Source organism: Lissotriton vulgaris, chromosome 2_1, assembly GCF_964263255.1.
Source record: "Lissotriton vulgaris chromosome 2_1, aLisVul1.2, whole genome shotgun sequence".
NCBI classification, from domain to species: Eukaryota; Metazoa; Chordata; class Amphibia; order Caudata; family Salamandridae; genus Lissotriton; species Lissotriton vulgaris.
This window is the reverse complement of record NC_141687.1, coordinates 516,039,152-516,059,997: the sequence shown is the minus strand read 5'-3', so window position 1 is coordinate 516,059,997 and position 20,846 is coordinate 516,039,152. Positions and strand designations below refer to the sequence as shown.

The 20,846-nt window shown below is 50.1% G+C and overlaps 1 protein-coding gene across 1 annotated transcript in view; it reads right to left on the bottom strand.

Annotated features, from left to right (window-relative positions):
* VPS8 (VPS8 subunit of CORVET complex) overlaps positions 1-20,846 on the bottom strand; it is a 1,704,823-nt gene that overhangs the window by 401,230 nt on the left and 1,282,747 nt on the right. The window contains exon 41 of the mRNA XM_086955430.1: positions 14,725-14,805. Coding sequence (XP_086811556.1) covers positions 14,725-14,805 — 81 coding nt within the window. The remainder of the gene's footprint in view (positions 1-14,724; positions 14,806-20,846) is intronic.

Genomic DNA, 20,846 nt, shown 5'->3' with positions numbered 1-20,846 from the left:
CAGAGTCTGCATATGCCACCTGGCCTAATCGACCAGAAGGATGCAGGAGGCCATGAGGCCCTCCAGCCTCAGGGTCATCCTGACCAAAAGCAGGAATAGAGGCTAAAAGATCGGAATCATAGCCCGAATATCCCGAACTCGCTTTTTGGGAGGATAAACCCGAAACTGCGTAGTGTCCAGAACCGCTCCGATGAAAAGGAGCTTCTGAGAGGGGATTAGGTGCAACTCCGACACATTTTTTATTTTTTGGGGGGAAGAGTTTTATATAGCGCTAACTAGACCCGGAGATATCACAGCGCTTTACATGAGCACCAGTTACATTACATACAGACAAACATACATTTTTTTTTTTGTTAGGCATGGGGAAATTACGTGATTTGCCCAGAATCACAGAATGTTGAGCATCCCTGCCGAGATTCGAACCCGGTTCCCCAGCTCCGAGGTCAACCGCCCTAGCCATTTGGCCACATTCTCTCCCCAATTTTCTCACATTGATGGAGATCCCCAGCAAATGCAGGAGAATGGCCATAGTCTGGAGGTGGGAGACTAATGCCTGTGGCGAGCCCACCTTCAACAACCAGTCGTCGAGATAGGGGAAGACTGGAACCCCTGATCTGCGCAGATGAGCTGCGATCACAGCCATCACATTCGTGAACACCCGATGGCCGCTGGTAAGGCCAAAGGGGAGCACGGTAAACCTAAAGTGCTCGTGGCCTACCATGAACTGCAGGTAACGCCGGTGGGCCGGCGGGACTGGAATGTGAAAGTAAGCATCCTGCAAGTCCAACGCTACCATCCAGTCACCAGGGTCGAGGGCAGACAAGACCTGAGCTACTGTCAACATTCGGAACTTCTCCTTCCGGAGGAAGCGGTTGACGTTTCTGAGATCCAAGATAGGACGCAAGCCTTTGTCCTTCTAGGGCACCAGAAAGTAGTGGGAATAGGAACTACGACCTACTTCTGAGGTAGGAACACGCTCAATGGCACCCTTGGCCAAGAGTGCAGAAACTTCCTGATGGAGAAGGGCCAGGTGATCCTCTGACATGCAATGGTACTGACGTGGCATGGATGGAGGGGTAGTCTCGAAGGGGAGGGAGTAGCCCCTTCGGACTTTCCGCAAAACCCACCTGTCAGACGGGATGGTGCGCCAGAGGGGGAGGTGGTGGCGGATCCTGCCGCCTATTGGCGTTTGGTGGTCCTGGAAGGTCTGAATAGAGGGTTTGGAGGCTGATGCAGAGGAAGCAGTGGTGGACTGGCAGCCTGCTGGCCCCCAGAACCACACCAGTGGGTCCCAAGTCCCCGGCTGCGCTGGGGTTGAACAGCCTGCGCTCGCCTGTGGCTCTGGGTGGAACGTAGTGGGGCACCCCTTCCGCAGCCACGAAAAGGGCGGAAGGCAGACTGCACAGGGCGGGTGGTGGAGAGGCCCAAGGACCTGGCTGTTGCCCGAGAGTCCTTAGAGTGCTCTAGCACGCTGTCTGCCTTGTCGGCGAAAAGGCAATGGCCATCAAAGGGCATGTCCATAAGGGTAGATTGGACATCCCCGAAAAACCAGTCAAACGCAACCAGGCATAGCATCGAAGGGCTACTGACGTGGAAATCGTTCTGCCAAGTGCTTCGGCGCTATCCAGACCACAGCGGATGGTAAACTTTGCTGCGTCTCTCCCCTCTGCAACTGCACAGGAGAGCACAGCCCGGGCCTCCTCCGGGCACTGAGGCAGCACTTGTGACACCGTATCCCACACAGAGTGGGAATAACGGCACAACAGACATGCTGTGTTTGCCGACCACAGTCCCAAGCTCGGGGAGGAAAACATCTTTCCAAGTTGATCCAGCTTTTAAAATTCCCTATCAGGTGGAGCAGTAGGGAAGGTGCCTTTGGATGCAGAGGCTTGGACCACCAAGCTCTCAGGGGTGGGGTGTTAGGAAAGTAGGGTCGCCCGGGCCCAGGCAGTGACATCGAACAATCATCCTATCTACAGGAGCCCCTGTGTTGGGCCTGGACCAGGTGCCCAAAAGAATGTCTGTTAAGGCTTCATTGAACGGCAGCAGGGCCTCGGAGAGCTCGCTGCCGGCTGAAGCACCTCTGTCAGGCTGTTAGTCCTGACTGCCACCGTAGAGAGCTTAAGGTGAAGAGCCCCAGCCGCCCTGCGCAACTCCCCTGCGTATGACACTCCCTCCTCCGTAGTCGCGGTAGGAGGAGACAACATGTCTAGGTCTGGGGAGGTATCCAGACCACTGGCATCCCCCAGTTTCTCTCTCCAGTCCGGATCATAATCCAACTGGTCTGTTAAAGGGTCACCAGACCCCTCCCAGTCTTCCTCACCCTCCTCTGGCTACCAATCTGGCTGAGAATGGCCTGGGGGGAACAAATGAGACAAAACTATGCATCAGCGCCGGATCTGGCGTCGGTCGACGCTGGTTCGGCTCCGTGTCCACATCGGGGCGGAACCTGGGGTCGACACCGGCTAAGGGTCGAGCTGGCTGTGGGCGTGGTGCCAGTGGAGTCGGCGCCGGCGGAGGTGTAGTGAGGTCGACCAGCGCTGATCCAGATCCAGGCATGGATCCAAGGGGGCTGGACGGTGCTGAGGCTGAAGCCATCTGCATCGAATACCTCGGGCCCCAGTTGAGTTTGGGGGGCCCGAAGGAGCGCCGGCGGAGTTGGGCTCCCAATAGATGGCATGCATCGCTTCGTAAAATTGGTGAAGATGGTCAGGGGTCGCTCCCGGTCCCAGGAAGGGAGGGAAGGCCGGAGTCAACCCTGAAGGCATCGCACACAGAGCCGCCGGAGGGGCACCACCTGCACCCTTCATCGCGTCGGCCAACGGACGGGGAGAGGTCGAAGACTGATGATGCTTCTTCGACTTCTTTTTGTGCTTCGACTTATCCGACCCCGAAGACTTAGAAGAGGAGTGATGGTGATGACTCAGCAATCGGTCCCTCGACCTCCCACGCGACTGTGACCTTGAGAGACGCAGAGCCGACTGCCTGGCCATGAGGAGCTTTCTAGACCGCTTCCGCAAAGACTTTGGCCCACGGTTCGGCAGTCGGAGCACGACTTGGGGTCATGGTCGCGCTCCAGGCAGTAGAGGCACAAGCAGTGCGGATCCGTCACTGACATCAGTCGAGTACAGGAACACCATACCTTGATGCCAGGCATCCCTCATGCACCAGGAAGCGATGTGAGACTCAAAAACGAAGTTGAGACAAGTTCCAAAAAAGTCAGTCAAAAAGTGACTGGGGGTACAGCTCTCTCTGGATCTGCGCTTGCTGGCGCAGAAAAATAAAGAACTGACGTGAACGCGCGAGAGTGGAGGCTATGTAGCTACAGTGACGTCATCCTGGCGACCACGACTCCAACGACGAACGTGGAGTCGACCGACACCACCTTCCGACGCGCAGAGGTACTGCTGACGTTAAACTTTCCAGATTTAGTCTGACGCCTATGGGTAATTCTAAGGTAAGGAATCTATAACTAACTGTTTCTTTCAGCAATTATAGTTATTTACTTATGACAGAGGGGGTTTCTGTTCCCCACTCGCGGGTCTGCTCGGTATGCCCAGAGTTAATGTTGACATCATTGATCATTCGCATATGGCCCCTGGTCCAGATGTTTCGAAAGGTCTAACGTGATGTCTGCTCATCAAATCAAAACGTCACTGACAATCCTAACATGGATCATCAATGGGTTGGGTGACAAAATTAAATGTGGGATCCTACTGCAGTACCTTAAAAGACCGGTCCCAGATAAAATCCTCCTACAAGAAACGCAGCTGGTGGGTAATAGGTGTAAGGCCTTGTACAGATGGGGTTATAAGCTTTGGGTCCATGCGGGATACACCTCGAGGTCGATGGGCACGGGCATTTTAATTAAGAATACTCTTGCAATGACTCCGCAACGTACATGGGCAAACCCCCAGGGTAGGTTTGCGGTGGTGGAGACAGTTTGGGAGGGGAGGCCTATCAATATTGTCTCAGTTTATGCCCCAATAGCTATAGGTAAAGTAACGCTAGCGGACCTGGGGAGGGTCTTGCTTGATCTCCCACTGGGTATTCTAATCCTAGGGGGAGATTTTAATATGACGGTAAATGATAAGTTAGACCGTCAACCACCACGCCCCCTATCGTGACCGGACACAAATATGGAGGAATTTCTCACTGCCTTGGGTAACACTGATATATGGCGCCATTTTCATCCTGACACGACAGGCTTTACGTATTACTCTTGCGTCCATAATAGCTTTTAACATATAGACTATGTTTTAACACAAGTGGTTAATATAGCTGGGTTCCGGGAGCTGCACTGTCTTCCACACGGCATCTTGGATCACTCACCAGTCTCGGCCAAATTCACATTCAATAATCCACATCAAAGAAACACCTTCTCAATCCTCGACTACTCAAGATTCCAGTCATTAAAGAAAGCATACGGGAGCAATCGGAACATTACTTTCGGGAGAATGTCGGCTCTGTTGTATCGGCACAGATAATATGGGAGGCATACAAGACGGTGGTAAAGGGGGTGGCCTTGTCACTTAAGGTGGGGTACAACAAAAAGCAACAGGTGCAGATAGAGCAGACAGAGACTGAGCTCCAGACTCTTGAAGCAGAAGATACGCGTTCCCCAGATGAAGCCTCAAGACATAAACTGCAGGTTAAACAGCTCGAATATAAAGCAATGATCCGAGAGAAGGCCGGGGTCTCGCAGATGGCCACGCGTCATAGGCTCTATGAGGTGGGAGATAGAGCTGGAAAGATGCTCGCAGGGTTGGAAAGGAAGGAGGTATAGGAGCGTCGGGTCCCTCAGCTGAATATCAATGATACACAGACCCTTTTGGATCCACAGGAAATCTATACACCATCAGTTAACACTGATGCAGAAGACACTCAGTGGCTCTTGGAAGATTTGACATTGCCTACTCTGTCCCCCAGCGAGAGAGACCCGCTGGAGGAAGATATCACCGATGAGGTGATCCAGAGAGCAATAGGTAATATACAATCCGGGAAGGCAATGATGGGATCCCTGTCGAGCTCCTCAAATCTACTATCTTAATAATAACCCCCTATCTGAGAGACTTGTATAATGAGAGCCATGAAAAGGGGTTTTTGGCGGACAACCAGAGGCTTGCATCCATAGTAGTAATTCGCAAACCAGGAAAACTAAATAATCTCTGTGGGTCGGGTCGTATCGCCTGATATCTCTAATCAAGTCGGAAGCTAAAATCCTTGCGAAACTGCTAGCGTCCCGGCTGGCCCCTCTTCTCACCTCTCTGGTACACGCAGATCAATCCGGCGTTATGCCGGGCCGAAGTACAGACCTTAACCTACGCAGGTTACATAATGTGCTTGGCAGCAAACACGTTATAGAAGAGTTCACAATCATATTTATTTTTTCTGGACCCGAGAATGGCATTCGATTCAATCGAGTGGCACTATGTCTTTGAGATGCTGCAGCACTTCGGGTTTGGCCCGAAATTCATGCTACTATAAACAGATTTCAAAGGTCAAATTAGAGTTAACAATCGCACATCCCGAATATTCCCACTGAAAAGAGGGACCAGGCAGGGATGCCCACTGTTCCCATTGCTTTTCTCATTGATACTGGATTCCGTAAGGAGGGATGTCCTAATAAGAGGTTTAAAATGGGCTGAGGGACAGGAAGATAGAATAACCCTCTACGCAGATGCATTCCGGCTCCATCTTGCCTCCCCGCACAGTCACTTTACAAAATCCAAAATATCCTCACAAACTTTGGGAAATACTCAGGGTACTCGATCAATTGGTCTAAATCTGTGTTTTTTCCTTGCATGGGTCAATCTCACGATTTCCACCGGGTTGTGAATTGGAGTTGGCAGAGGGAGGGTTTCGATACCAGGCTATCTATGTTACCCCAGACCCTAGTGTCTTTCACACCAACAATCTAGTACCGCCATTGAGTAGGTGCAGAGCGATGTCAAACACTGGCGGGCATGGCCCCTCTCCCTGCAGGGCCAGCAAGCCCTATTTAAAATGCTTGCGCTCTGCCCGGTTTTTATATATTCTCCAGAACTGCGTATACAAAACTCCCGGAGTTATACTTTAAAAATGTGGAGAGGGAGGTGAGATCCTTGTTATGGGATGAGAGGGCGCCCTGCATAGCCTTCCACAAACTTACAAGAAGTTGGTATGATGGCGGTATCGCTCTCCCGGATATATGCCTCTACTACTGGGCATCTCAGCTAGTGGTAGTGAACCATTGGATATATCGCCTCCCAACTGATCCGGCTTATCTTTTGGACAAATATCAAATGGGGAGAGAGGGATATCTAGGGGCCCTGTACTCTAGAGTGAGGAGAGGCCGGTATGTTGGCCCCACTGCTCAAACCATAGATGTTTGGCGGCAAGCTAACAGAAAACTGGGTTGGCTGGGAGTCCTAACTCAGGCCACTCTTCTGTGGTCGACACAAAAATTGGGGACATTATGTTACCAACCAGGATTTGATAGGTGGGACAGTATCGGTATCTCCTCTATTGGAGAGCTCGGGGAAAATGGTCCCATTCGCTCAATTGGTAAAGAAATACGATATGGCCCCAGGAGAGGTCTTTCGCTACTTGCAAATCCGTCATGCTCTAAACGCAGCACTTGCTGAGGTGGAGGATATACCAGAATCGTCTCCTCTCGAGGATCGTCTGCTTTCTGAACCCTGCAGAGCAAAGTAATCTCATTGACATATCGTAAGCTAAGCAATAATTTACCAGCCTAGCTTAAGTACCCCCGTGAACAATGGCAAGCGGATGTAGGTCCAATTGATGATGATGACGACGATTGGCAATCTGCACTTATGGCTCCACTGGAAGCGGCCATTCCTCTCAAATTTCGACTTATCCAATTGAAGATTTTCTATGGGTCATATTTCACTGGGGCTGTACTTAGCAAGATCGGGTGAAGAGAAGACTCACTTAGTTTGCGACGCTGCTCTGAAGAGGCCACTCTTTATTTACCACACTATATGGGAATGCTCGCTCATCAAGACTCTATGGGTGGGATCCACAAGGCATACGCATAACGCCTTAGGGAAAAATATACCTCTGACGGTGAGATTGGGGCTCCTGAATATATGGGAAACAAAGGATCTCACAGCTGTGGAATAGCAATGGGTCACCCTGGGTTACACACTGGTGTACGAGTTACTTACCTTCGGTAATGATGTATCTGGTAGAGACGATTCTAGCTGCAGATTCCTTAACGTAGAATTATCCCAAGGCGTGAGACTGGATCCGGAAAACTTTTTGCCACAGCATCCCTGCGCGCCGGATGGACGGTATCGCACGACTCCGCCCAGGGGTCGTCCGCGCACGTGACGTCAGCGAGGTCACATAAGTCTCACCCCGTCGCGCCTACATCAGTTTTCTTCGGAGAACTTTTCCGCGCCACAACGCGGAGCCACCAGACAAACTGTGGGAACATGGGACCACGGGAACAGTGTGCGAAATAGCAGAACATTTGGAAAAAGGAAAGGTGAGGAACAACACCATAAGGCGCAGTGCCAGACACCGCAGTACCCAAAGGCAATAAAAGAATAAAGGATAAAGAATAGGGCCCAACCCTGAACTGCCACCCTGCCAGAATGTAGACAGTATCCCCCAGAGACAAGGTACACATGCAAAATGTCATGACAACCTCAGCAGGAGTATAACCCCAACAAAGAAGGGGAACAAGTTCCAAGACAAACAGGAAACAACAACTGTAGGAAGGTGGATATCTGACTATGGTTGCCCCCAACTTTTTGCCTGGTGTTTTGCTGGTTTTCGACTTAGTTGGCCTGGGATCCTGCTATTCAGGACCCCAGGCCCACTGCTCTCTCTGTAAAATGGATTCCATGTACTCTAGGTACATATCTAATTGGATACTGAACTGCGCCCAAGCCGCTCCTGGACACACCCATGGACCCTTCACATGCTACTCCTGCAAGTTCGACGGCACCAAGAACAACTCCTCATCCACGAACACACAACATATATCTGACTCCAACCACTTAAAATGCATCCTGCTCAACATCCGCTCAGTCCACAGACACGCCATCGACCTCTGGAACCTACTAGACACCATTTCTCCCGACGTTGCCTTCCTAACAGAAACATGGATGAACGCCTCATCAGCCCCAGACATCACCATTGCCATCCCGGAATGATACAAGATCATCCGTAAGGACCGCACCGACCAAACAGGAGGAGGCATCGCTATCGTCCATAAGAACTCCATCCGCATCTCAACCAGCTCAGACGTCAACCTTGCCAGCGCCGAACACCTTCACTTCCAGATCCACACCGACCCCAAGACCACACTCAGAGGCACCCTCCTCTACCGACCTCCAGGACCACGTGCACAATTCAGTGACGATATCACTGACTTTATCACCCCACACGCCCTCCCCTCCGAGGAATACATCCTATTGGGAGACCTCAACTTTCACCTCGAAAAGAGCAATGACAGCAACACCACCTCCCTTCTGGACAATCTCGCCAACCTCGGACTTAAACAACTTGTCACTACGCCCACCCACATCGCAGGTCACACACTCGACCCTATCTTCACCTCCAGCAAATATGTCTCCTTCAGTCACACCACAACTCTCCATTGGACGGACCACAGCTGCGTACACTTTATCTACAATAAGACCACAACTCTCAACCATCCTCAACCTACTCTGCGAAGAAACTGGAACAAAATCACCATCGACCAGATCTCCTCATCGCTTCTTCAAAACCCCCCTGCCCACTCCTCAAACCCCGACCAAGCAGCCATTAACCTCACCCAATGGCTAACCAACAGCGCTGACAACCTAGCACCTTTGAAAAAACGTCAAATCAAACTAGGCAGCAAAAACGCCTCCTGGTTCAACGATGATCTTAAGAAATCCAAGAAACTCTGTCGCTCCCTTGAGAAGGCCTGGAAAAAAGACCCAAATACCAGCACCAGGGACGCCTTCAAAAACGCCACCCGCATACACCACCAACTGATCCGGACTGCCAAGAAAGCCGCATTCAAAGACCGACTAGACAACAACGCCCACAACAGCAAGGAACTATTCAACATCGTCAAAGAATTTACCAACCCCTCAGCCAACTCCAACGACATCACCCCCTCTCAAGCCCTCTGCGACTCCCTAGCTTCGTTCTTCCACAACAAAATCGCAGACATCCACAACAGCTTCGACAACCGACCCGGAGACCAACCCTCCCAACCTTTTGCAGGACCTTCACCCCCCTTGAACATCCTTAATGACTGGAACCCAATCTCCACTGAGGACACCATCCGCCTGATGAACTCCATCCACTCAGGATCCCCCACAGACCCTTGCCCTCACCACATCTTCAACAAAGCAGACTCCATCATAGCACCACACCTCCGAGACGTCATCAACTGTCCCTCAACTCCGCCACTTTCCCGGAAAGCTGGAAACACGCAGAACTTAGCGCCCTTCTGAAAAAACCCACAGCGGACCCCACTGAACTCAAAAACTACCGCCCCATCTCGCTCCTTCCATTCCCGGCCAAAGTCATCGAGAAAGCCATCAACAACCAGCTCGCCGCCTTCCTCGAAACCAACAAATCCCTCGACTCCTCACAGTCCGGCTTCCGAGCCAAACACAGCACGGAGACCGCCCTCATCGCAGAAACAGACGACATTCGAACTCTACTGGACAATGGAGACACAGTCGCCCTCATCCTCCTCGACCTCTCCGCAGCCTTCGACACAGTCTGCCGTAGCACCCTTCTACAGCGCCTCAGAAACATCGGAATCCAAGGAAAAGCACTGGAATGGATCACCTCGTTCCTCACCGGAAGAACTCAGAGAGTCCGCCTCCCACCATTCAAGTCAGAGGCCATTGAAGTCATCTGCGGCGTACCACAAGGATCCTCACTCAGCCCCACCCTCTTCAACGTATACATGAGCCCCCTCGCGGCCATCGCACGCCAACACAACCTCAACATCATCTCCTACGACACTCAACTGATCCTCTCCCTTACCAAAGACCCTAACACCGCCAAAACCAACCTACATGAAGGAATGAAAGAAGTAGCCGAGTGGATGAAGCACAGCCGTCTGAAACTGAACTCAGACAAAACAGAAGTCCTTATCTTAGGTACCTCCCTCTCCGCCTGGGATGACTCTTGGTGGCCAGAGGCCCTTGGAAATCTCGACGGACCACGCACGGAACCTGGGCGTCATCCTGGACTCCTCACTCTCTATGAACAGACAAGTCAACGCCGTTTCATCATCTTGCTTCAACATTCTTCGCATGCTCAAAAAAACATTTCGCTGGATCCCCACCGAAACCAGAAAAACGGTCACCCATGCACTGGTTACAAGCCGCCTGGACTACGGAAACACCCTATACGCCGGTATCACCGCAAAACTCCAGAAAAAACTCCAACGCATCCAGAACGCATCAGCCAGACTCATACTAGACATCCCGCGTAAAGACCACATCTCTAGTCACCTGAAAAACCTCCACTGGCTCCCCGTCAATAAGAGGATTACTTTCCGCCTCCTAACCCACGCACACAAAGCACTTTACGAACTTGGACCCGAATGCCTCAACACTCGACTTTCCTTCTACACCCCCTCCCGCCAGCTACGATCCTCCAACCAAGCCCTTGCTACCGTACCTCGCATCAACAAAATCACCATGGGAGGTAGATCCTTCTCCTACCTCGCAGCTAAAACCTGGAACTCACTCCCCACTCACCTTCGTCTCACTCAGAATCACCTAGCATTCAGAAAGCAACTTAAAACTTGGTTATTCGACAAGTAATTCCCCACCCTTCTTCAAGCGCCTTGAGACCCTCCGGGTATGTAGCGCGCTATATAAATCTTTTGACTTGACTTGACTTGAAGAATCTCCCCTATGGTCAGGGAGTGACCATCCTGCTTCGCAGGCACCATCAAGCTCCTGTACGGTTTGCTGCAAGTCCTTCCTTCCTGGAACCCGACGACCCAGCTCGACGAGACCCAGACCTCCAGACTCCTCTGACCTCTACCCACACCCACAGCACAGCTGGGACCCGTGGGTGCGACGAGCAACTTGGAGACGGCCACCTCGACGAAACCTGCCCAGCGCTTCCAGCACGACCGCCGAGGGATCCTCGAGTGAGTGCACTGGGGTCTGAGAAGCCCCACACCGCCGCAGCACCTGCATCAAAGACCAGACACTCAGCATCCACGTGATCTGCGTGGGGCCCTTTTGCCTGGTTGCTGCTTTTCCTGTTGTCTGGTCACTTGCCGGCTGGCTAGTGACCTCTGAGACGACGACCCGAAGATTTCGACACTGCTGGTCTGGTCCCCCAGACTGGCCCTTGCTTCCTTGTAAAAGAGAAGCACCCCGGACCCTCCTGGTCCGCACCAGACGCCATCTTTGTTCCACCGCGTGGTTTGCACTTGCCAAGGCCTGTTGACCAGATCGACGATCCAACACCGCCATCAGCAGCAGACTACGTGGGACAGCTCTTGCCTCCAGCCTGGTCGTAGAGAACAGCTCCTGGTCCGCGCAGCTACAGAGAGAAGCGACCCTTCTTCCACCTGAACGCGACAACAGCATCTGGTTCCCTCCTGGTTCCAGCACCGTTACTGGCTAGTGACCGAGACTCTGTCCCCTTCCCTTTCAGGACTTCTCCTTCTAAGTTCCATCCTTGGAACCACCGGACTCCTCCATCTGGCTGCCTGCCAGCAACTTCTTGTTTCAGGCATCATCGGGATCAACGCAGCAAACCCGACACCACTTCAGCCCTATGCACCCGCAGCCTGTGGGTTAGGTAACTAAAGCTTCTAGGTGCTGAAGTCAGTGTTCACTATCCTAGTGTTCAGGTCCACTGTGGTTTTCCCTCCATCCAGCCGGGTTCGTCCGGAATCCGTAACTTTGTAAACTGTAGCATCCATAGACGATGGTACGCATCCCGCGTGAGAGTTTCCACTCTGCACGTGAGTCCCGTGGGCCTCCTGCTCCTTACTTACCTAGTTTGTAGCGTAGTCCCAGCGATCCTCCAGCCTCTGGATCTCTTTACAGTACTTTCTTTCCTCGCATTCCATTGTTTCAAGTATATGGTTTGTTGTGCCCCTAAGGCACACGTGTAAATATTGTGCTAACTCGTATTTCTTTCATAGTATTGTCATGTGCTTAGCCCTCTGATCTCATAAAGAGTTCAGAGGTGTATGTTAGTTAATAAATATCCTTTTATTTTCATAACAACCTGTGTGGTGTCCTTTCATGCGGTATTTAGGGGGTTATATGTGGTAAAACAGCTGGCTTCACATGCCAAAAGAGTTTAGCCTAAAGACTGCTCTTGTCCACGCTACTAGGATAGCTGGTCTATAAGGTTGACTTACAACCAATCACCATAAGGGTTGTTTGGACTGATACAAGGTGATCACTAGAACTAGTGAGCATCATTTATCAGGCCAACTTCTCACATACACTATATGTAGACCCCTCCTCCGAAGCCACGGTCGGAGGGGAGACAAATCCAGTGTCTGGCGAAGTGTCAATACCACTGGCCTCCCCAAGCTCATATGTCCAGTCCTGTTGAGACTGGCACTTCAGTGCCAGAGGGTCCTCAGACCCCTCCCAATCTTCCTCGTCACCCGTTTCCTGTAAAACAGGATTAGCAGACGGGGCCCCCTCATGGAAATAAAAATTTCCAAAGGCAGTCGGCGCCAGAGTCGGACCGCAGGGAACATTGGGGACGGCGTCCACAGTGGGCGCCGGGGGCGACACCTGTGGGGCCGGCGTCGGTGAGGTCGACCGGTGACGACCCGGATCCGGGAGCGGATCCGGTGAGGTCCTCCGGCACCGGGATCGAAGTCGCCGGCGGCGTCGGGGCCGAAGCACCCGACCCGCTAGGGCTTCCAGCCAGGACCGTTGGGCCCGGAGGCGCCACGGAACCCGACTGAGGAGGGAGGGACCTCATGGCCATGAGGCACCGCTCGATCTCCTCCGGCGTCGCGCCGTGCCCAGGGACCCGAAGGTGTGGGGCAGGCAGTGACGCTTGCGACTCCCGCGGAGCCGCGTGGGCGGTGTCGCCCGAGCCCCCGGCCGCATCTTGCGAGCGTCTGGGTGGGTCGGAGGAACAATAACGTCTCTCCGACCTCTCATGCCTCTTACCTGAGGACTTGAGTCTGGCGACCGGTGTCCACTCCCGGAGCTGCGATGACTCCGACCCCGCGACCGGTCCCTCGACCTCCCGTGGGACCGGGACCGGGACCTGGAGCGGCCGGGGCCGACTGCCGGAGCTCGAGCCGCTTGCTGGACCGCTCCCGCCTAGCCTTCGACATCAGGGGCCAGCAGTCGGAGCAGGTGCGGTCGTCGTGGTCGAGGCCTAAGCACTTCAGGCACCGGCGATTGGGGTCCGTAACCGACATCAGTCGGTCGCACTTCGAGCAGGGTTTGAACCCGGGCATCCCTACCGGCACCGATAGTCGAAGACTCGAGGAAAGAAATGATCAAAAAGATAAAAAAGTTTAGTCAAAAAATGACTAGGGGTAGAGCTTCTCCGGATCTGCGTTAGCTGGCGCGGAAAAAAGAAGAACTGACGTATGGGCGGCGTCTAAGTACTCCGACGACGTCATTCCGGCGCCAACGACGCCGACACAGACGCGGAGCCGCAGACGACGCCTATAGACGCGCAGGGGTATTGCTATGCAAAAATTTGCGGATCCAGTCTGACGCCTGGGGATATTCTAAGGTAAGGAATTTATCACTAACGTGTCTCTTTCAGATACATCATTTACACTGATGGATCTGTCCAGCCTGCCATAGGAAGTAAACAGCAATATAGCACAGCATATGCTATAGTGAAGGGTCGTATGCGGGATGGCAAGTTCCATCCCAGCAATACGACTACGTACCACACAGATGGCAGAACTCAAAGCCCTGATACTGGCACTTCAGTATACAGATCGGGAATTTCACACACTGATAGTGTGCGATTCGTTTTACTGTGTGCAGTCTAAAATGAATATCTTCATTACTGGGGACAGATTGGGTTTAGAGATTGCAAGTGTTGAGCAATTAAACATAAATTGTTATGGGAGGGAACAAGTGGCAAAGCTGAAAGCATGCCTATCACGGGCTCAAGTTATTCACACCTTGAGTCACCAGCGTGTTGGAATACACATTAAAGGGAATTCACTGGCTGATGAAGCCGCTAAGGCGACAGAGCGAACTGCTGCTATTGCAGCAATCACTCTTCTAGCACGAGGATAGACGGAGACATACTAATAGCAAGGAGATCTGTAATGGGCATCCGTCCATCACAATCCCCAGAGGGCTTAAACCCACACTTCTTGTGAGGAGACACTGTACTGCAAATTAAATTACACGTGTGAGGAAAATTCCCTTAGTAAGTGGAACTCCAGATCCATGTCGTAGGTGCTGAAAAAAGACAACTGACGTCCATACGGTGGGGTGGACGCTTTATGGCCCCTGGTGACGCAGCCTAATGTCACTTCGGGTGCAGAGTCCAGTGCCCTATTTTGGCGACGTTGTTGCTTTAACGTTTCCCAGATCCAATCTGACACCTGGGGATTGTTCTATAGGTGACGAATCTGCAGGTAGAAGTATCCATCAGAAATGATTCATTTCTGTCAGATGTCACATTACAATGGTAATTTGAGACCATGGACAATTAAAACAGGCAAGACTTAAGACCTTCAGGAGTGTATGTTACACATTGTCCGAAGAAACTTACTTGCTCATAGTTGAAGGTATCCAGCATTCCAAGTACCAGTCCCTGTATTTCTCCCAGTTTTCCTTTCCCATAAACTGGATCCTATATTTAGAAAGAAAATAAAAAAATATTACAATGCGAATAGTTTGTATTTATTCCAAATACAATATAATCCCAGTTGTACATAAGCATGTAAATAACCACTTTATTGCTTTCAGCAGCAGACTGATGTGCTATTGAGAGGAAGTGACCACAGCTAATAGGCTTTAGCAGACTATCGCCGTTTCCAGTGCTCTGTCCTAGACAAATAAGAACCTATGTCATGCGTGCAAACCTTGTTTAAGTTAATGCGTGAAAAAAAAAACATAACTAGTTTCTGAGAACAATGAACAGGGACAACTGTACACATGAATTCTACAGAGTAATTAAGAAATTATGATGGGCCTGGCCTGTGGGGAATGGACAAAACACACCCAACTAAATACCATATTACACAAAAGAAGAGCTCTGCCTACTCTCCTCAAGCAACTGTATAGTTAGTTATACTTTGTGTGGCTATTGTCAGTTACTTTAGAGCTACTTGACAATACAAGCGCATAGAGGAGTTCATATCAGCCAGCATTCCTGGCTCCATTACAATGTTGGTGTTAATGTACTGCTTAGCTCTGGCGCCCAAAGACCTATGTGCTGCCCGCAGATGGAGCACCACGGCCCAAAGAGCTGTGTAGGCACCTGTTGCAACTTCTCTGTTGTTGGCAATCTCATATAAGATCTGGGGCTGCTGCAATATTGAACACTACTGAGCTATTCTCAAACGTATACGAAGGCAAAATCTGGATGCGTAAATTTACTCTTAGACTTCTTTCCTACCTTGTAGCTGCTTTTCAGGTCAGTGAACGTAATAGGGCCTGGCCTCTTGTCTAACTGGTGTGGAAAGCAGATGCACTTCTCTATCCATGAATGAAAGTCGAGACCATTCCCTCTATATTTAATTCTGCTGATGCCCCTGATACTAGTCTCCATTCTCCTGTCCACTTTTTGTATTGCTATCTTGGTGTTTTCAAAGATCTGCTTAGACTCAGCAGGGTAGGTGTTTGACGTGAGCTGGATAAGGGGGTGCCTGTTGTTTAAAATGGCCCTCTCCACTTGTAGCCAGACTGGGGAGTAGTCCCGTGAGGAGGACACCCACTGCGTTCCCTGTTTAGCCAGGAACGCGAGTTCGTAGATTTGGAAATCCGCCAGGTTTAGGCCCCCTTGTGTTTTGGGAAGTCTCAGCTTCTTAATGCTGATCTTAGCTTTCTTGTCCTGCCATATGAACTTTGTGATAATTTTGTCGATTTTCCGGTGGAAATCGTCTGCGCGAAAAAGGGGTAGCATGCTTGCCAGATAGTTGATCATTGGGCTACAGATTCCTAAAAGTTAGGGCAGCCCTAGCAAAGGCCAAACTGAACAGCACAGTCCCCACGATCTTACAATACGTGGAAAACATTAACAAACTAGGACACCAAGTTTCACATTTATATAACCTACTGCACACAAACAACACCAAAACCAGCACCAAACTAACCGGTTTCTGGTTCACCCAGCTAAACACCCACTTAAGTGAGATAGAGTGGGGAAAGATCTGGGCCTCAGCCACTCAAAACAAGACCCCCCTGTCCTAGCACAAACTAAGTTTTGGCTCCTCCACAAAGCATACTGGACCCCCGGCGCCTACACACACTTGGTCATAGAGAGGACAACACATGCTGGAACTGCAACGCACAGAAGGGGGACCTAACACACCTAATCTTCTACTGTCCTACACTCAAAAACCTCTGGGGGAGGGTGTTCGACTTTTTTGACGAAATGTTTAACTGCAACTAGGCAGAGACTTTAGCTCTATTATCACATCCGGGATAAGATCAGACAAGATCTCGGGGAAAGACAAGGAACTTTGGGACCTCCTTATGACTGCGGCAATTAAAACAGTTCTGAACAACTGGAAAGACTCAAGCAAAACAAGCTTTCAAAACTGGCTAAACTGGGTCACGTACCTAAGGGGCGCGGACAGCCTGGCGATGCAGTACTTCCCATAGAAAAGCCTCCTCCAGAGGGTTGTGGGAGACACTGGATGAATACCTTACCCCCCACAAACCCCCTTGAAATGACAGGAAGGTCCCCCACAAACCCTCGATCACTTCGCCCCAACACCTGCGTCTGGCATAACCAACTGAACATGCAGGAGGGTCTGTAATGTGTGCTCTGTTCAGTCGTTGTCCACGTGTACTGTTCTGGGTGTGTAGATTAAGGAACTTGGCGGGTCTGTTTCTTACGGGGCTTATCTACCTTCCTCACATACTCCTCTCTCCTTTCCTTCTTACTGCACTTTCCTGTCCACTCTGTTACCTCACTCTGAGGAATATACCAAACCTGTACAAGAATGGCATCTTACTACTGTACCACTTATGAAAAATCTAATAAAAATGTCTCATAAAAAAAAACAAAAAAGACTTCTTTACTACTTTTGTATATTCACCATTTACAAGGGCAAAGTTACTCAAAAGTGTAGGCTTCCATGTCCCCATTCCTGACACGGGGGTGGAGTCCGTAAAAACATCACATGCAACCATGAAGTTACTATTAACAGTGATTTTACACCTGTATTTAACATCCAACACACTTGGCGAAGACCTTATAGTAAAGTATAAGTAAACAAGTATTGGTTTCTCAGTGGTCTCAGCAATGCAAGAGCTATTGGCTTTGCCAATGTCAACATGTTTAAGCATTGCATGGCCAGATGGTAAGTGTTTCCCAGGCACCCAAGCACATGCAACGTTTGCGCTGTTACTCTTTTGTGTAACCACATGCACACAAAGTATATACAATACTTCTTTTTTTAATCTAGAGCTGAGACAAAAAAAACACATACAATATACAGACAGTGTGACGGCACACATTGGGGCTGCATTACCTGTGTAGGGTAGTGGATATAGGAGGTTGCAGGGTTTAATTGGACATCCATGTTAGGATCAGGCAAACACAGCGGTAAAACACACCTGAGGCACGAAACGGAAACAAAGGGGGAAGTATCTGGCAGCTAATGTGACGTATTGAAGCACATGTGCAGCATCAGACTGCCAGGATTTTAGGTGTAAGGTATCCTGGATAAAGGGAGGGTCGACTCCATTAAGCTTAGTTTTAATGATATGCGGAGGATGCAGGCTGTAGCCACTCTTCAATAGTGAAAGACCTTTTTCTATCATAACGTTTCTGAATAAAGCTTTTAAAGGGAAGGCCAAAAACATGTTTAGTATTTGCATCCTATGTTGCAAGGCATCGTTTATTTTAAAAATAACCCCGTTCAAAAAAAGAACACTACTGTGATCTTGACTGAGTCCTTTTTTTGTTTTACAGACGTTTTAAAACCCAGCGATTGGACAGTAGCATTTGCACAGGATTGGTGGAATGGTTTCTCCTTTATATGTGCAACCAACAAAGGGCCTAGATGGATGAAAGCTTGTTTTTTAATTGGCTCTCTGGTCGCTCCTATCCCTATAGCTGCCGTCACTCAAAGCAGGATGCAGGGGATGTGACTAGAACAAAACAAGAAATGTTTGGTGTGGAATAAATCCCTAAACTGCAACAACAACTGTACAAATTTGTAAATGACAGCGAACAGAATGAAAGCCTATGTTGTTTAAAGTATGCCCTCTAAGCATGTTGCTTGGCCCTAATGTGGACGCTGGTTTAAAGCATGTGCAGTGCATGTCAGGCTGAGGTGGGAGGGTGGGTAGCACTTGGAGCGGTCAAAGGGCCGCCGCTCAGTGTGATTGCCGGGCCCATACTTCTGGCACTCTCCTTCCATGTAATGGTATAATTGTAGTATTTGGACCCTGCTCCCAGGGAGGGCTAAACACAGGAAGAGGCATGGACAAATGAGGAAAAAGATTAGGAGATCAACAATGAAGCCAGCAAATGGGAAGACTATGGGCAGGCCGAAGCCCACAGCGTGTATATACACCATGTCTCTTTCGAGACAGTGCATGCACTTTCAAGAGCAGAGACCTAAAGAACAAGCTACTTACTTCGGTAACAATATACCTGTAAGAAACATTAGTAGTGATAGATTCCTTACCTTCATCCGTGGCTAAGCAATGCCCCAACATTAAATACATTCAAATTTAAGTTATATATTTTTTTTTTACCTTTTACATATACTTTACTTTTACTTTATTTATCTAAAAGAAACACATAGTGATAGATTCCTTACTTTAGAATTAGCCCCAGGCGTCAGACTGGATCCGGAAAGTTTTCGTCAGCAGTACCCCTGCGCGTCGGTAGGTGGCGTTGTGCGGCTCTGCGTCCATCGTTGGCATTGTAGTCGCCGAGATGACGTCGAGGGCACTACTTAGATGCCGCCCACGCTTGCTGACGTCAGTTCTGTACATGGCTTTCCGCAACAGTAAGGCATGACCATGCAAGAAACTGACCACTGGTGCATTAAAACTAGGGCCCTGAAAGGGATGACCTTAAGCCGTCTCTCCGTTCTTGGCTGTCCAGGCAGTAGTGCTTACTAAAAGTGTGCAACGAGGCCCACGCACCTACCTGACATATGTCTTGCAGGGGACACCACGTCCCAATGCAGTAGTGGCCGCAGTAGCTCTGGTAGAATGAGCACGCAGCCCCACCAGATGTTCCTTTTTAGCCAACGTGTAACAGGATTTGATACACAAGACAACCCAGCAGGAGATAGTCCCCTTGTGTACCGCCCGACCTTTCTTGGTGCCAACATAACCAACAAATAGTTGGTCATACACCCGGAACTGTTGTGTGCAATTGAGATAAAATGAGAGCTCAAGCTTTGGGTCCAGACGGTGGAGCCTCTTTCTCCCTGGAAGGATGTGGAGGTGGAAAAAAGGTGGGCAAGTTAATAGTCTGCCCGATGTGAAAGGCTGTAACAACTTTTTGCAACAAGCATTGGAAATGCAATAGGTCTTGCATTAGAAAAGTTGGAGCTATCGGTCTTGGAAATGACAAATATTTTATTTATTTGTTGGCTTCTAAAACAGCTAAATTGATAGCTTTGTCATTTACAATGCCAATAGTTATAACATTCGCGAATGGAACACCTACAGTATTTGGAATGCAACACTGAAGAGAGGGTGCTGCCACAGCAGTTAGTCATTCAAACTAAAACCTCCCTCCTCTAGATTTGCTTGGTGTGTTTGGACCATGGAGGCTGCGAGCATTGGAGGTTCAGGCACTGTGGCGGTGGTGGTGGTGTGTGTGTGTGTGTGTGTGTGTGTGTGGGAGGGTCTCTGTTTACATTTAGAGCTGAGCATAGGTATATAACCACCTCCTGCCTCACGGGGTTCACCGGTGGCCTACAAGTTGGAAACCCCCGGGTGAAATGCGCAGGGCCGGAGGGTCCCCGGATACATATTTTGGCACCTGTAAGAAGTGGTGGACGGACGAAGTGGGAGAGTGGTGGGGGTCAAGAGAATGGAAGATATCTCGTGACGGGCTACTGATCAGCTGCGACTTTGTGCTGATAAAATGTGTTTTCATGTTACAGCTATAGAATCCAACAATTCCACAGTTGCTGCTCCACTCAGTTTGCACTGAGCCCAGCAACTTAAACCTGACTTTGGTCACATTATTTCTAATTCGCTTATTTGCTGTTTTTTGCACCGTCTCCATAAGCGTGTCCCTACTTCGAATGAAAAAAGACTCATCTTTTATAAAAAGTCGACAAAAAAACCAACATCGCTGGATACATAAGAAAATGGAATACTGTATTTGATTTAGAAAGTTCTTTTTACATATAGATAGACACGCAAGTTAAGGAAACAATGGCCAGCGCCCGAGGGAGCTTAGCGGGGGCCATAAGCTGCTATCAGATTCTCAGCAGAGCCTTTGCATAAAATGACTACAGCTGGCTCCTAAGCTCTCCAGAGCCTGGGGGCTCCTGGGCCCCCGGGGGCGGACAGTCAGGTTTGTCTGGGAACGGTAAGTGCGGGAGAGAGCGAGCGACGAGTGGGCATAGTGGAAGAAGTGGGGGGATGAAACAAAGAAAGAGAGAAGGGGCGAGAGGAGGAGGAAGGATAGAAAGATGAGAGATGGAGAGAGGGGAAAAGAAATCGAGAGAAATAGAAGAGAGA